General features: G+C 36.3%; 1 protein-coding gene across 3 annotated transcripts in view; it reads left to right on the plus strand.

Annotated features, from left to right (window-relative positions):
* LOC148950613 (mitochondrial import inner membrane translocase subunit Tim9-like) overlaps positions 1 to 17,051 on the plus strand; it is a 50,440-nt gene that overhangs the window by 15,159 nt on the left and 18,230 nt on the right. The window contains exons 1-2 of one of the 3 annotated variants that reach the window (XM_089091670.1): positions 2,284 to 2,415; positions 16,462 to 16,535. In XM_089091670.1, coding sequence (XP_088947796.1) covers positions 2,397 to 2,415; positions 16,462 to 16,535 — 93 coding nt within the window. In that variant the 5' untranslated portion in view covers positions 2,284 to 2,396. Of the gene's footprint in view, positions 1 to 2,283; positions 2,416 to 10,985; positions 11,118 to 16,461; positions 16,536 to 17,051 lie in introns of those variants that run through there. The other 2 variants (XM_089091671.1, XM_089091672.1) reach the window with 2 other exon arrangements.

Consider the following 17,051-nt stretch of genomic DNA (forward strand, 5'->3'; position numbering starts at 1 on the left):
TTATGATACAAATGAAAGGATGAACAACCAACATCATGATCATACAACTCTACGCTCCTGACTGCAGGAAACCAGATGAAGAGTCTGACAATTTCTACCTTCAACTGCAAAGCTTAATTGACGCAGTTCCCAAAAAAAACCTTGTTGTTGTCATTGGCGACTTTAATGCTATTGTTGGTAACGCTTCTGCTGGAAACGAAGATGTTATGGGTGAATTTGGCCTTGGAAGACTTAATAAGAGGGGAGAACACCTCATTGAATTCTGCAGAGAAAACGATCTGGCCATTACCAATACTCTCTTCAAACATAGAGATCGTCGTAAGGCGACATGGACCTCGCCGGATGGAAAAACCCGCAATCTTATTGATTACGTGCTCGTCTCTAGGCGGTGGAAATCATCTGTGCTAGATACTGTTACCCTCGCAGGTGGCGATTTCGACAGTGACCATTCCTTGGTCATGTCTGCACTGAAGATACGCCTGAAATCTTTTGCAAAGCTGAACAAGAGACCCGCTCGTTTCAACACGCATCTTCTCAAAGACCCTCAAACCCACCAGACCTAAATCGAGGAACAATATACTCAAATGTCGGGCCTTCCTTTGGATACTCCTATAACTCTATCTAAAGAGGATATCGATAAACTGGTCACAAACTCCTCTAAGATCATCAGCGACGTAGCGACAGTTAAGCCAGACCTGAAACTTCATGGAGAGAGTATCCAGTGGGTCAACCACTTCCCTTACATCGGTAGTTTGATCACCAGCGACAACAGTCACTCAAAAGACATTAAAAGACGTCTTGTCCTCGCGAGTTCCAGTTTCAAAGCCCTTATGCCCATATGGCGAAGCAAGGATTTGTCTCTGCAGCTTTAGACACGACTTTTTGATACCCTGATCATCCCCTACGCAATCTACTCATGTGAAACATGAACGCTGAAGGTGGATGACAATCGTCGACTCGCAGCATTTGAAACTAAGTGCCTCCGCCGCATCGCCGGGATCACTTACCTTGATAGAATCTCAAACGTCAAACTTCTCGATTCCCTTATAATACAACAAACAATTCTCAGGAAGATCCAGCTCCAGCAACTTCGATGGCTCGGTCACGTGCAACGGATGAGTCAGTCCCGTCCCCCGAAAATCACCTTCGAAGGCCACATTCACGGTTCTCGTCCTCCTGGTCGTCCCCCAAAAAGGTGGAAGGAAAACTTTGCACCTCACCACCTCTCGGACCTTCTTCACCTAGCAGAAGACCGTGAGGCATACAGAAGGCACATCCACGGCATTAAAAGGAAAGAGGCCCTGAGACGACCTTCAAGGACGGACGGAACTTAAGTCAAGTCAAGTTATGAGCTTTCAGTGGTTAATATGATTATATATCAAATTTGAAGTTTAATTTTATTAGTTCTTTCCAAGACTGTTCAAGACAAATATAACTTCACTACAAGCAAGAGTTTGGATACTGCCCCCTTCCCTAACTGTAAGCCTAGTCTAAAGTCTAAAGCCTATACGTCATTGGTGATTGACTGAAAATGAATTTTCTTTTCTTTTCCAGTTATTGCAGCATTTAAAATGAAAATCCAATTACAGTGAAATAAAATCTTGAACTGATGATCTTTCAACGATTAATAGCATTATATATCATACATTCAGTTTGATTTTATTTGTACTTTTCAAGGCTGTTCAAGACACATAGTTTTCAGTAAAGAGCCAGTGACGCAGTAGGTCTTACATTTTTACAGTGAAAGAAGGAGGCAAAACCCAAACGCTTCTTTGTAGAGATTTTTGTTCATTCAAGCTGCATTTGTACATTCAATTTAAGTTTCACGCATTTTAAGATTTAGTTACTCATTTATGTTAGGAACTATTCTTTGTTTGTTTGCTATGATTGTTTATTTAATTTCTGTTCGCTTTGGGTTTCATTTATGCCTCAATAGCAAAATATTTTTGTTCGTTTTAAGCTTGATTTGCATATTCAACTTAAGTTTCAGTCGTTTTGAGATTTATTTATTCATTTATATTAATAACTATTGTTTGTTTGTTTGCTATGATTATTTATTTAATTTCTGTTCGTTTTGGGTTTCATTTATCCCAAAATAGCAAAATATTTTTGTTCGTTTCAAGCTTGATTTGCATATTCAACTTAAGCTTTACTCGTTTTGAGATTTATTAATTCATTTATATTAGTACCTGTTGTATGTTTTTTTGCAATGATTGTTTATTTAATTTCTGTTCCGTTTTAGGTTTCATTTATACTTTAATTGTAATTTCTCGTTGTTTTGAGTTTTAGTTATTGAGGTTTCAAGGTTTGAGGTTTGAGTTTGAGGATTCAAGGACTTGTGCATCATTGTGGGTCAGCAAAACTCTGCAACTAGAGGTAAAATCGGTCTTAAAGTGATGCCTCACATTGAAAACTGTAAGACTTTACGTTACGCTTAATATTAACGCTGTTACGCTTCGTGTTACAGATCTAACACTCCTATCCCTTCATTTCGAAATTGCTCCCTTCACAATGGAATACAATCTCGTTATAACGTAAGTCGAAAATTAGCATTGACAATAATCACAGTAGTTGTTCGTAGAAGCTTTGAATATGAAAAAATGGCACCAACCAACAGTTACCCTGAAATTGTTATAATTCTCGCAGCTGCAACTGTCCTTGAGAAGTATAATCAGCAAGGAAAGTATGTTGTCCAATTTCATAAATTTTTCATAAGGAAATTTTTTTCTGTTTCTAATTCTTTTTATTTTCAATATTTTTTTTACTCTTTTTAATTTTATTTTTCTTTAATTGAAGGGTCCTTTTAGCCCTACAAAACATAAACTCAACTATTTTTGTCAATGAGAAGATTCGTTTTCGTCTAACGGTTATATTTACACCAGGTGTTAAGTGGAGCTACTATGCTACTAAACGGGGTACTACCATTTTATCTAACCGTCACAAGGACTAAAGATCATTTAATCGACAAGGAAAATCCATCATAACATCGACACGTCAGTTCATCGACAGTCACAATCGTCAGAACGTCGAAAGTCATAACATCGACACGTCAGTTCATCGACAGTCACAATCGCTACCCGTCAGAACGTCAATAGTCATAACATGGACACGTCATAACATCTAAAAAAAATTTATATGTTGTGACGTGTCGTTGTTATGACTGTCGACGTTCTGACGGTTAGTGGTTCTGACGGATTTTCATTATGTAAATTTTTTTATAAGTTTATGTAATAGTGATAAGTATATAATAGTTTAGAAACAAATTTCGACTAAATATTTGCACATCAGGGGGATTGGGGTAAAGCATAGCATTTATTAAATACGTAACCTAACCTAGGTACCTTTTCCCTCCTAAGCCCCAAAAAACTAAAGTTTTAAAATTTTAGAAGCTATGAAAACAATTTTAGATGTTATGACGTGTCGATGTTATGACTGTCGACGTTCTGACGGCTAGTGGTTGTGACAGATTTTCATTATGGAAAAAAATTTGATGTTATGACGTGTCGATCTTTTGACTGTCAACGTTCTGACGGGTAGTGATTGTGACTGTCGATGAACTGACGTGTCGATTTTATGACTGTCGATGTTCTGACGGGTAGCGATTTTGACTGACGATGACCTTACGTGTTGATGTTCTGACTGTCAACGTTCTAATGGTTAGCGATTGTGACTGTCGATATCCTGACGTGTCGATGTCCTGACGTGTCGATGTTCTGACGGATTTTTTGTCAATTTTATGACGGATTTTGTTGATGTCCTGACGGTAGTGGTCCTGACGTGTCGATGTCCTGACGCCTTCCCCTACTAAACCCTGTGGAAACCAGTTTGAAGGAAAGAACGTAATGCTGAAAAAAAATGAAAGGTCCTTTATTCTTTGATTCGGATGGGGTCTGGTGTCTGGTGTAGGCCTATATATGTAGATAGTTGTCCACTTAAGTAGATATTTTGGCTAAATAGAAGAAAGATTGAAAAAACAAGCGATGAAATATAACTCACGATTAAAAGATTGACCATAGAAACTAAAAACCAAAATTAGAAGGCCTTAGCTTCGTCACTTCACGACAGCTCACCTAAGACGGGCAAAAATGGCTACTCACTAATTATATATCTGATTAAAAGAATCACAAAGGCTGTTTAATCAAAATAATAACCTCTTTTAGAAATTAAAAAAAAGTTTAGCGCAATAGCGGGCTATTAAGGAGAGGCAACCCCCCTCATACACGTAATATTTTCTGTTCGTTTTAAGTTTTAATGTTGCTCCTTACTTTCAGTTGAAAAAATTATTTTTTTCAATTTAATTTCTGATCGTTTTTTAAATAACGCTGGGAAATCCGGCGCCCTCTGCATAGAAAAATCGCTTCCCTCATTAAAAATACCTCCATGGAAAGATCGAATGAGCCCTCTTGCGACATTCTAGAGCCACTGAGATGATACGATCACCCCTGGGAAGAAAAAAAAACACGCATCCGTGATCTTTCATCTGGCAAAAAAAAAAATTCACATTTTTGCAGATAGGAGCTTGAAACCTGTACAATAAGGTTCTCTGATACGCTGAATCTGATGGCGTGATTTTCATTAAGATTCTATGACACTTAGGGGGTGTTCTTCTCTTTTTTGGGAAATAAGGCGTCTGTGACACCCTTTGCCACATAGGGCACCCTTTGCTCAAGGCGCCTCTGTCACTCGGCGTCCTACGCGACCGCTTACTTTGCTTACCGCTTACTTCGCTTACATCAAGAGCGAAAATGTATCATTTTCGTATCACCCTGTATCAAATGTATCACCCTGAAAATGTATCATTAAGCTACAGAAGAGTGAAAGGCCTGTCCAGAGTCCAGCTTTTAGCCTTGGCTCTATTAATCAGCAGACCCGTCTACTTAGCGTTTAATTTTATTAATTGAAAAAACTTTTTCCACAAAATAAGTTTTTCAAAGAAAAGTAAAGAACGCCATTAAACGAAAAATGAGCAAAAGTAAAATCAAATAATCTACCAAGCGTGAAACTACCACAAATCAGCATCAATAAATAAATAAAACCCAAAACGAACAGAAATTACAATAAATAACCAAGTCAAACTAAAAACGAGCAGAAATTAACATAAGTTGGGCTCTAAAAAAATACAAATTAATGTGCATTGTCAGTTCAGTTTAATATACATATACTGGCATTTAGTAATCAAAATGTTAATATTATTTGATTTATTAAAGTTATAAAAGTAAAAACATTTATATTTTTTTCAGTAAAGTCCAAATTATGTTCTGGCCTTAGGAAGGCATAGGGGTTTTGATCCCAACTTATGTTAATTTAGTTTGACTCGGTTATTTATTATAATTTCTGTTCGTTTTGGGTTTCATTTATTTATCGATGCTGATTTGTGGTAGTTTCACGCTTGGTAGATTATTTGATTTTATTTTTGCTCTTTTTTTATTTAATGGAGTTCTTTACTTTTCTCTGGAAAACTTATTTTGTGGAAAATTTTTTTTAAATTAAATTCTGTTCGTTTTATATTGACATAGTCTTTTCAGAGAAAAAGAAAATAGTACTTTAAATCTTTTCGTTTTTTCAAAGAGTTTATAGTTTGGCCTGCTATTCGTATGCTGGAGAAAAATTTCAGCAATTTTTAACAACATACACCCTCTTAAAAATCTGGACACCAATAGTAGTGTTTAATTTAGTTTCATACCTCCCCTAGTTGACCTGAAATGGAAAATTTGATACCATTCGCAGAAAAATCTGTTTACTTTCTTTCATAGTTTGGATACACTTACGCTATTTTGATTTGGTTAAATTTTAAGAGCAGAAACAGTCCCGAAAGTTCGATCATAATACCCTCAGTCGTTCTTGGGATGCTGCTGAGATGCCTTATTGGGAATTAGCATTAACACAAAGCATTTTGATTTAATCTTAAGACAATATTTAGTTTTTAAACATAAAGTCAAATGGGAGTGTGGGCGTGGAAGGGGGTTTAGTTTCCCTCCAATCACTTTCGACTATTAAAAAGGGCGTCAGCACTTTCTATTTTTAATCGAATGAGCCCTTTTCGAAGTTCCTACGACAACTCCTTCGATACAAAGTGCCCTGGTCTAAACAACAACAAAAAGATAATACATTATACCCACATCGATCTTTACTATAAAAATGTCAAGCCTTCCAATCACTTTCGACTATTAAAAAGGGTACTAGGTCTTTCGATTTCCAATCGAAAGAGCCGTTTTTGAGTTTCTACGAAAACACTCTCTATAAACACCTTATATGCCCCCAGGGCATAAATTACAGCCCTTACCCTAAGGGCTGTGAGGGTGGTTGTCATCCTATAAGACCTAATTTCCAGAACTTTCAACTACGTTAAACAAAACGGCTATCTCAAAATTTTGATTGGATGTGTCTGGGAAAATGGTGGGCGTGTAAGGGGGTTAATTTCAATTAAAAAGGGCAATTTCAATTTCCAATCAAATGAACCGCCTTTGAAATTTCTACAACAACTTTCTATATAAACCTTATAAGCCCCCAGGGCATAACTTACAACCCTTGCACTGAGGGCTCTGATGGGGTAATCATCCTAAAAGACCTAATTTCCAGAAGTTTCCGACTACGTTGAACAAAACGGATGTTTCAAAATTTTGATTGGATGTGTTTGGGGAATTGGTGGGCGTGAGACGAGGGTTATTTGCCCTTCAATCACTTTCGAATATTAAAAGGGCACTAGCCCTTTCAATTTCCAATTGAATGAGCCCTTTTTGATGTTTTTAGAATATAGCTTTCTATAAAAACCTTACATGCTCGCAGGGCATATCTTACAACCCCTGCCCTGAGGGTTGTGGAAGGGGGGGGGGATGGGTTGTCATCCGTAAAGACCTAATTTCCAAAACTTTCAACTACTTTGAATAAAATGGATATCTAAAAATTTTGATTGGATGTGTTTGGGGAAAAGGTGGGCGTGAGAAGGGGGGTTAGTTGCCCTCAAATCATTTTCAACTATTAAAAGGGGCACTAGCCCTTTGAATTTCCAATCGATTGAGCCCTTTTTCAAGTTTATACGACAAAGATTTCAATAAAAACTTATATGTCCCCAGGGCTAACCTATAAACCTTGCTCTGAAAACTTTGGGAAGAGTGTCCTGCTCAAAAGTAGTCATTTCCTGAACTTTAAACTGTGTGGAACAAAATGGCTATCTCAGAATTTTGATTGGATGTGTCTGGAGAAATGTTGGGCTTGGAAGAGATGTTAGTTGCCTTCCAATTACTTTCGACTATTAAAAAGGGCACTAGCCATTTCAATTTCTAATCGAATGAGCCCTTTTTGAAGTTTCTACTACAACGCGTTCTATAAAAACTGTATATGCCCCCAGGGCATAGCTTACAACCCTTGTCCTGAGGGCCGTGAGGGGGTTGTCATCCTCAAAGATCTAATTTACAGAACTTAAAACTACGTTGAATAAAACGGCCATCTCAAAACTTTGATTGGATGTGTTTTGGGAAAAGGTGGGCGTGAGAGGGGGGTTAGTTGCCCTCCAATCACTTTCGACTATTAAAAAGGACACTAGCCCTTTGAATTTCCAATCGAATGAGCCTTTTTTGAAGTTTTTACGAAAACACTTTATATAAAAACCTTATATGCCCCCAGGGCATAACTTAAAACCCTTGCCCTGAAGGCTGTGGGGGAGTTTCCTCCTCAAAAAAATAATTTTTCTCTGGAAATTGACTACGCTGAACAAAATGCCTATCTCAAAATTTTGATTGGATGTGTTTGGGGGAATGATTGGCAAGGGGAGGGGGGCTAGTTGCCCTCCAATCACTTTTGACTATTGAAAAGGGCACTAGCCCTTTGAATTCCCAATCGAATGAGCCCTTTTGAAGTTCCTGCGACAAAGCCTTCTATAAAAACCTTATATGCCCCCAGGGCATAACTTACAACCCTTGCCCTGAAGGCTGTGGGGGAGTGTCCTCCTCAAAAACATAATTTCTATCTGGAAATCAACTACGCTGAACAAAATGGCTATCTCAAAATTTTGATTGGATGGGTTTCGGGAAATGGTGGGCGTGGAAGGGGGGTTCGTTGCGTTTCAATCACTTTCGACTATTAAAAAGGGCACAAGCCGCTCCAATTTCCAGTTGAATGAGCCCTTTTCGAAGTTTCTACGACAACTTCTTCGATACGAAGTGCCTTGCTCTAAAGGAAAAAAATAATAAATGTTACATTGTCCCAACATCGTTCTTATATGCCCTCAGGGAATAACTTAAAACCCTTGCCCCCGAGGGTTGTGGGGGAGTGTCCTCCTCAAAAACATTTTTTCTATCTGCAAATCAATTACGCTGAACAAACTGGCTATCTCAAAATTTTGATTGGATGTGTTTTGGGGAATGATGGGCGTGGCGGGGGGCTAGTTGCCCTCCAATCACTTTCAACTATTAAAAAGGGCACTAGCCCTATGAATTTACAATCGAATGAGCCTTTTTTGAAGTTTCTACGACAACGCCTTCTATAAAAACCTTATATGCCCCCAGGGCATAACTCAAAACCCTTACCCCGAGGGTTCTGGGGGAGTCTCCTCCTCAAAAACATATTTTTATCTGGAAATCAACTACGCTGAACAAAACAGCTATCTTAAAATTTTGATTAGATGTGTTTGGGGGAATGATGGGCGTGTGGGGGGGGCCTAGTTGCCCTCCAATCACTTTCGACTATTAAAATCGACACTAGCCATTAGAATTGCCAAGCGAATGTTTTGAAGTTTATACGACAATGCCTTCTATAAAAACCTTATATGCCCCCAGGGCATAACTTAAAACCCTTGCCCCGAGGGTTGTGGGGGAGTTTTCTCCTCAAAAACATATTTTCTATCTGGAAATCAACTACGCTGAACAAATGGCTATCTCAAAATTTTGAATGGATGTGTTTGGGGGAATGCTGGGCGTGGGGAGGGGGCTAGTTGCCCTCTAATCACTTTCGACTATTAGAAAGGGCACTAGCCACTCCAATTTCCAATCGAATGAGTCCTTTTTGAAGTTTCTACGACAACTCCTTCGATACGAAGTGCCCGGGTATGGAGGAAAAAAAAAAAATAATACATTGTGGCAACATCGTCCTTTACTTAGGCAGCGCTATTGCGCTGCCTATGATTGTTCAGTAGTTAATGTTGTATTTACGTTTGTTTTTTCCATTTATCTCTTTGTACTCCCCTTGTTTCTTTGTACTAAGCGGACAAGAAAATAAATTATTATTTTGTTATTATTATTTTGGTTTGAATACAAACTAAATTTTTGTTCTTACTTAAAACAAATTTATAAATGAAATTTTGAGTCGATACAATTAACGATAGTTAAGCCAACTATTGATGAACCCAGTTCAGCACTATAAGTTTAGAGTTTAGAATCTAAGGGTATTATTTCTTCCAAGAAGTGCTCAAACTCTCTAAAACATGAATTTCGAATAGAAATAATCAGTAACCCTTCCTCTTCCCCTTTGTCAGTTCCAAATTTCACAAATGAAAATCAGATTACTATAAACGAAGTGAGCAATTTATAACGAAAACATGAGACTTCAATTAATCCCTTTTTCCATTATAGTTTTCTTCTCATAAGTATTTGGAGAAGCTTCAGAAACTTAACAACTTAAATGAAGCAACAAATATGTAAAAAAGCAATGAAAGAAACTCCTGGGATTATATTAGTATAGCATTATGATTAGGAGGATCGTCCCAAATACGATCATCCGTCAACGATGTGACCAGAAATACAACATCAAAAGTATCATTCGACGCCGCTCGGCCATGTTTGGCGAACTATGACCTTTTTCGGCCATGTTTGCCGAAGACCGGCCGAAACTTTTACAAATCAAAGCCTACGCCGCAAACCAGCGCCTGATTGGAGGAAACGGCATGGAGGGAAAGCTGAACTTGGCTCAACACCGTCAAATCTGACCTTGAGCCGATTGGCAGATTCCGGAGACATGGTCGCAGATGGGACCATTCATGATACGAAATTATCGCCCCATTAACCCAAGGCTGTAACCTGTGGAATTCAACAGTCTGCCCGATCCTGTCGCGAGGGAGTTACCCCGACTATTAGCGGTCTTACGTAATGAACACTAGGGTTTACTTTTAAATTTGAATTATGTGCCGAAAGTGGTTTTTATTCTGTATAATAAGCTGATATATAATAAGCTGATATATATATATATATATATATATATATATATATATATATATATATATATATATATATATATATATATATATATATATATATATATATATATATAAAGCTGATGAAAATTTTATCATCAAATGCAACATACCCTAAAAATCTTCCAAGTTTCTTTTTTCCTGAGGATAGTGGGTCGTAGCAGTTCAGAGGTGGTTCTCTGTAGTATAGTTCTCAAGCTATAGTTCGTTTTTTTTTACATAAACAAAAACTCGCTGTAAAAAAAGGTACCACTTTCGGCCATTCGACGCATTCAGAACCTCAAATTTGGCCTGAATACTCACAGAACTCTGCCCGGTGACAGTTATATCGTGGCATTTATGTAACGTATTTTATGCAAAATCGTTGGTGCCAATATTAAGTGTGATCCGTGGACACACTTTACTACCGAATAGGCATTGACTTTTTTAAGATTTATGAAATGAAAATCTTTTTTATTTTTAAAAAATTGACCTGTTTAATCGGTTCAGCCTCACTAATAAAGAAACACAACCATTAGTACCTCTTCCTTTTGGTTTAGCTAAGTTGCCCCGGAGACAGATGTTCTGAGGTTTTTTTTCCAGGTTTTTATGCTCTCAACTCCACCCTAAAATCCTGCACACACACATCCGAATGACGTGTTGTCATGTTTCCATTTAAATAATCTTTCCTTCTTTAGCTCAACCTGAGAGTTTAATGTTGAGGAATTTCTTTCAAAATTTATAATAAAATTGTAAAAACAAAAAGGAAGTGGAGAGTGAATTCTAATTCTAAGCGTCCCAAAAACGATATTGAAAGATTTTTCAATTTTGAAAAATGTTAAATGGTTCCTTCTATTGCACTCTAGCGACATCTAAAAATATCTTTTGAAGAATAGTGAAAATTTTTTGCCCGCTAATTTTTGTTAACGTCTTGAAGTTTGCTAATTACTATCAAGTGAGTGATGTTTATATTGTTTTAAGATAATTTTCCAGGGTAGTTAATCATTGTGACATGTGATTTAGCCTATGTTATTTTTGAAAAAAAACCAAAAGGTTCTTAGACATTACTGTCAGCGCTATCTACGGTATAGAAATAGGGTTTCAGAATGCAAAAATAGTAAAAGAAATTTGAAATCACTATTTGTTCTATGGGGGGGGGATAAGAGCTGAAAATTTGTGTTCGAGGATAGACTACAGAATCATCTAATTCAATATGATTTCAGAATTGACTCTTTATTTTCTTTTTTAAAATTGTGAACTTTGGTACACCCTCCATGGCCTTTGGATCACATGATTTTGTTTAGGAGGGAGGGGGGGGGGGATTCAACACAAGCATAATTTTCTCAGAGAATCTTTAGGCAGATAAGTGCCGCTTTGGTAATATTTTAGTATAACACAGGGCTCAGAAATCAAAAAAGGAAATACACTAGCCTATTATGTTTTGGTAAATTTTTGGTTTTACAAATAATTTGCTAGCTAAAAGATGAATGTGCACTTGTGGTGCCAATAGGGCACGAAACTCATTTTTGAAAAGCTATAGAGGGGTTACTTTTTCTTTGATTTTTCTTCTCAAAATCAAATACAAAAAGAGGCATTCTTCAAAATCTAGGGGGAGGGGGAGGGGAATGCCCCCCCCTATTGTTGTCACTGAACATACTGCTTAATGCACAGATTAAAGCTGTTTCCAAGTATACTAATAAACACCATCGGAATTACCAAGGGGAAAACCTTAACCCCTCCACTAATGGGGTTAGATTTAGACCTAGGCTATCTGCACAATTTTGCTGTTTTTTTTTCAGATTAGTATTATGGCCCAATTGTTGTTGAAAAATAATGCAAACTGACCAAGTTAGCAATGTTTTGTATGTAGCCCATGGCTATCCCTAGCTCTATTAGGAGAGTTGGGGACACATCTTCAAGGGTAGCAATTGGTACATTAGGAACTGGCATTAAAAGGTGGATTGAGTGGTATTTTCATCATGTAGCTAGCGAATTAATCAAGAAAACCCAACATTTACCTCCTTTTCCTATCAATTTTGTTTCGTAAATACAATCACTATGGCACCCCGCCCTGCCAAACTTCCCCGTTTAAGCATAGGTATAACTTTTGGTTATTTCCAAAACTCTTCTGATTTTCTGGTTCTTTTTTTTTTTGGCATCATAACAAAAATAAGTAGAGAAAATCATGCAAATCCACAAGATCAGAGAACTTTTCTACATAGCCTTGGACTATATCCAGGACTCAGACATTAGTGGCACAATTTCAGGAGGGGGATACTTGCTCCCCCTAGACTTTGAAAATAACTTTTTTTTGTATTTCTATTGAAAAAACCTTTTTTTGGTAATTTCATTGAAAAAGTTGCCCCCTCCTTAGCTTTTGAAAAATACCTTTTGCCCCTCACCACACCCCAACATTTTTGTGAATTGGTGCCACTGTAGGCACAATAAAAGAGGGGAGAGGAAGGGGGGCTGGAACACAATTCTGATAGCAGTAATTATTATATTTGGAATGATTGTTGAATGGGAAATTCTTACATCAAGCATTGTTGTAACAATAATAATAATAATAATAATATATTGAAAACCCGTCGTATACAGTAAATGTACAATGACAGAGCGTACAAAATAGTACGAAAAGAGGAAAGAGAAAGGAAACATACAAAAAATAACAACAAAAACAACAACAACTTCTTAAAAAGTATACAAAATAGCACGAAAAGAGGAAACAGGAAGAAAACTTACTCAAAAATAACAACAAAAACAACAACTTCTTCGAATATAACAGCAAAGACAACAACCTCTGAAAGGAGAAAAAAAAAGCGAAACTAGAGGGAAAATTAAACAATCAAATTTGCCCACTCATGCTTTAAAAATACTGGTTTTATTTTTTGCCGGGTAATAAGTATCTGAACAGCGAGATTTGGGTCAGCTAGGTTGTAGCGCCGAATCAGAAAACAATTTTTTGTCCATGGTGGCAATTTTAGTAGGTACTTGGCAAAACGGAAAAACAAAGAGAGGATTTTAGACTTTTCACGGTTTGCCAATAATTTCCAAAAAGGGGTCACACGTAATATATGTCAAAAAACGGTAGCATTGTAAATTCTTGCCAATAGTGGACGGTTAAATCTCAGAGTAGATTTAATAATCAAAGCATAGGAGCTGGAAATTTGCCATTCAAGATGTGAGATCAGGAGGGAGCGGGTATGCTGTAATGAGGTACCTATTGGCAGCCCCAGATATAATATTATATCAACTGGTTTTACTGAGCAATCACCTAGTGTGACATTAGCAGGAGGGCCATTCTTCCAATTGTAAAGCAAGACTTCCGACTTTTAGGAGTTAAATCTCAGACCGACTTTCTCGTAATTGGAGTGCAGACATGAGAATATTTCTGAAAGGCGGTTAAGCGTCTGGCTGAGATTCAGCGTGTCATCAGCATAGCATACCTGGGCGACATACCAGGGAAACAATATTTTATCAAAATAATACTATAATCTTTCTGAGCACTAAGACTGTTTGTACATTTTCTATATTTTTACTTTCTAAGAGGGAACGGGAATTCCTGGTTTATAAACTTAAAAACTGCCCCAAACTAAAATAAGAACTGCTTGTATTTATTTTTCGGAAACGATCCCAAAATGTAAAAATCTCAACATGTAAATATCTAAATGTAAATACCTTAACACAATGTCTATCCTTTTCTATTAAAAATGATATTATCCTTCATGTCCTCCTTTTTGACTGTCACATTTACATTCAACAAAAGATCTGAAGTTGCGAGCAAGTTTATGACAAAGAAAAATTTCTAAGTGTTCAGGCTAAAAAATCAATCAAACAGTTTGTTTGCAAATTATCTTTGGAATTTTTGTCTTTTTATTTTGATGGCGAATATTTTTCATAAAGTTTGGCTCTTCGCTTACTTCTCCGTAAATCTTGGCTCTTGTCGATAGATTTGACTATGATGGGGCTCAAGCATTACTTTGTATACTCGCATGTGCAACTACATCAACATATTCTGGCTTGATGTTTAGTTGAGAAAATAGATGTCATGCTTGATTTCCTCGGACTTCTTAGCATAGTCTCTGGAACTGGTTGAATAAGTTCTGGTGGACAAACTGTTCTTAAGCAGTCATGTTCGGTGTTAGTGACTGAACCTGTAGCTCTAAATCTAGTAATCATTTTCTGCACAACACTTTTAGAAGGAGCAGACGCCCGTGGAGACTCTAACATGAACCTTTCATTTGATGTTGCATACAATTTACGTTCCAAATAAGCTTCAAAAATAAGTACTCTTTGCTTGATTGAAAACAATATGCAGAACCCAATATACAACTACCATTAAACACTGACAGCGCAACCAACACTGACGAACACAATATTAACTGTTATTATTGATTTCACGTGCCACTGCTACGTTACCCCTGAGAGGTCACTGAACATATAGTGAATTCTGACCACTCTCCAGCACATAAATAAACCTAGATGTTAAGAACGTCTTTTCTAATTAACAGGCTCTATTGATAATTTTGATCTTTTTGTCGCCTCTGTTATATGGTCCTCAATATATCTAGATCTTCTGTTTTTTGTAAATGTGTTTTACTCTCTTTTGTCATTTACTGGAATGTTTGGGTACAATCCAAATAACCCAAAACAAATTTTCGATCCCCCTCCCTCCCAAAGGACTGTGTAAAATAATGCCTTTGGAGCTCCTGTTTATAATATGCTTTTGAATTTACTCTTTATGTGAAATACTAAAACACTTACAAACGTTTTTTTAAATGCTCAGTAGCCTAACGTTTTGGAGCTGCTGCAGACTTTATCCCTTTTAATCTACGCTTTGCTTTAAACACTAAAACACTTGAACAGTTCTATGAAACGCTCTGTAACATAACGCCTTTGCTTTGGCTGCAGACCAAATTATTTTTTGATTTACGCTTTACTCCTTTACTGCTTGCTATGCTCTACTTTCCTTCCTCGTATCCGGCCAATTTGATCTTAAAAATAAAATTTAATTTTAGCTATTCATTAAAATTCATTAAGATTTAAGTTCCATTGATGGCTCCTAAAACTAATTCTATCTCATTATTCAACTTTCAGATGTGACGCCATCTATTAAGGGAAGCCCCAAGATTTGTCCAAAATATTTTATGGGCCTCTTAACCTCCAATTCTACAGTTCCACGCTTTAATTTTTGTGGTGCAGTTAGCTTCTAATTCCTATAAGAACTGTGTCAGTGCGTCGAATAATTGTGAGCTGAATTTTAAATTATGAAGCATAGTTGATCGTGATTCACTTACAATGGTTAAAAGAGGGGCAACACATACTGATAAATCCGACTAATATACACCCACTGAGAAATCTCGCAGGGATATTGTTTGGCTTGCAATGTCTCCAGAATAAATGTATTCCGTAATTCCTGTTATCAGTTCTTGTGCAGACTGAAAAACTACACAGTTTTGCTTCATTCCTGTTATCAGTGCATGTATAGTTCTTGTCCTTGAATTCTATCATAAAGCTTTATAAATTTTGCATGTGTTTTGTTTTGTATGTCTTTACTTTTTATTTATTTTTTTGTTACTCCACTTTTTTATAATTGTTAGTGGGTCAAAAAATAAATTATTCAGAAAATCAGGTGAACAAAGATGACTCTACCTTTTTCTTGTTTTGCAATGTGGTTTTCATTAGTTTAGTGGGTTTTTTATGTTGCTTAGTGATTTTTTTCTTGTCTCAGCAACAACCCTGCACATAAAAAGTTTCAAAATTGTATCAGTCGTTTTGTATGTTTAGCCGATTTTCTTTTATTTCATTTTTTTTCAAGCGAGTCACAAGAAAATTGTTTTGATTATTGTTACGATCAAATATTGATGAAAAAAAAGGAAATATTTTCTTTTTAATAAATTGTCAATAAAAGTTTTTTTTTCATTAGGGCCGTGCTTAATTAAACCTTTTAAAACCGAGATTTTCATTAAACGAACAAAAATATTGCTTAAATGTTCCGGCAAAACATTAGTTAGAGAACATAATTTTTGCGAATTTTTGAAGTGTCAAAGATTTACCTATGCTTAAATAATTTTATTAATAATTTTTTAATTGATATTCTATAAAAGTGTTTTCAATAATATTATTAAGCCTAAGTATATTATATTTTTAAAGTATAGACTTCAAACTCTTGCTTTATTAAATTTTAAAATATGGTTAAATTTTATGACAATTTATGAATAATTTTTCTCGTAATTAAAATATGATTAATTTTTTATGATTAAAATAATATGTGTTATCTACTTCTGTGATTGTTTCAGGCGCAATGATTTTTGGAGGAAGTCAATCATCAGTAGACGATGAAGCCAAGCAAGCAGCTGAGCAAGTCAAATCTGTATGTTTACTCTTGATGTTGTAATTTGACGATTATGCACAAAACCTGTTTTATGCGGAAAAACTCTTGAAACAGATATAAACTAGCCTGTAGAAGTCACCTTGAATAACAGTCACCTTGTTATTTTCTTCAAATAGTGTGCGTAATCAGCATTTACTGAAAACACAATGTGTTTCGAATATCGACTAATTTTTTTTTTCAAATTGAAACCGCTAAGGACGACAAGTGTTCTGAAGATAATTGAAAATTTGATTAAATATACCCTGACTATTAGGAGTCTTACGTAATGAACAATGGGGTTTACTTTAAATTTGAATTATGCGCCGAAATTGTTATTCCTTCCACCAAACTTTGGGTTTTGAACATGGTCTCTCTCTGTTCTGAGGGATTTATTTGTCCTGAGGGATGATATTTGGAGTTCCTATAAAGAGCCTTCCCTTTAAAAAGCTTGAAAAGGTATGTACGGAAGTTTCATTTCAGTGATGTAAAATGTCTATCTTCAGTCTTGATTCCCTA

This window comes from Artemia sp. Qi Xiang Cuo, chromosome 7, assembly GCF_049724085.1.
Source record: "Artemia sp. Qi Xiang Cuo chromosome 7, ASM4972408v1, whole genome shotgun sequence".
NCBI lineage: Eukaryota > Metazoa > Arthropoda > Branchiopoda > Anostraca > Artemiidae > Artemia > Artemia sp. Qi Xiang Cuo.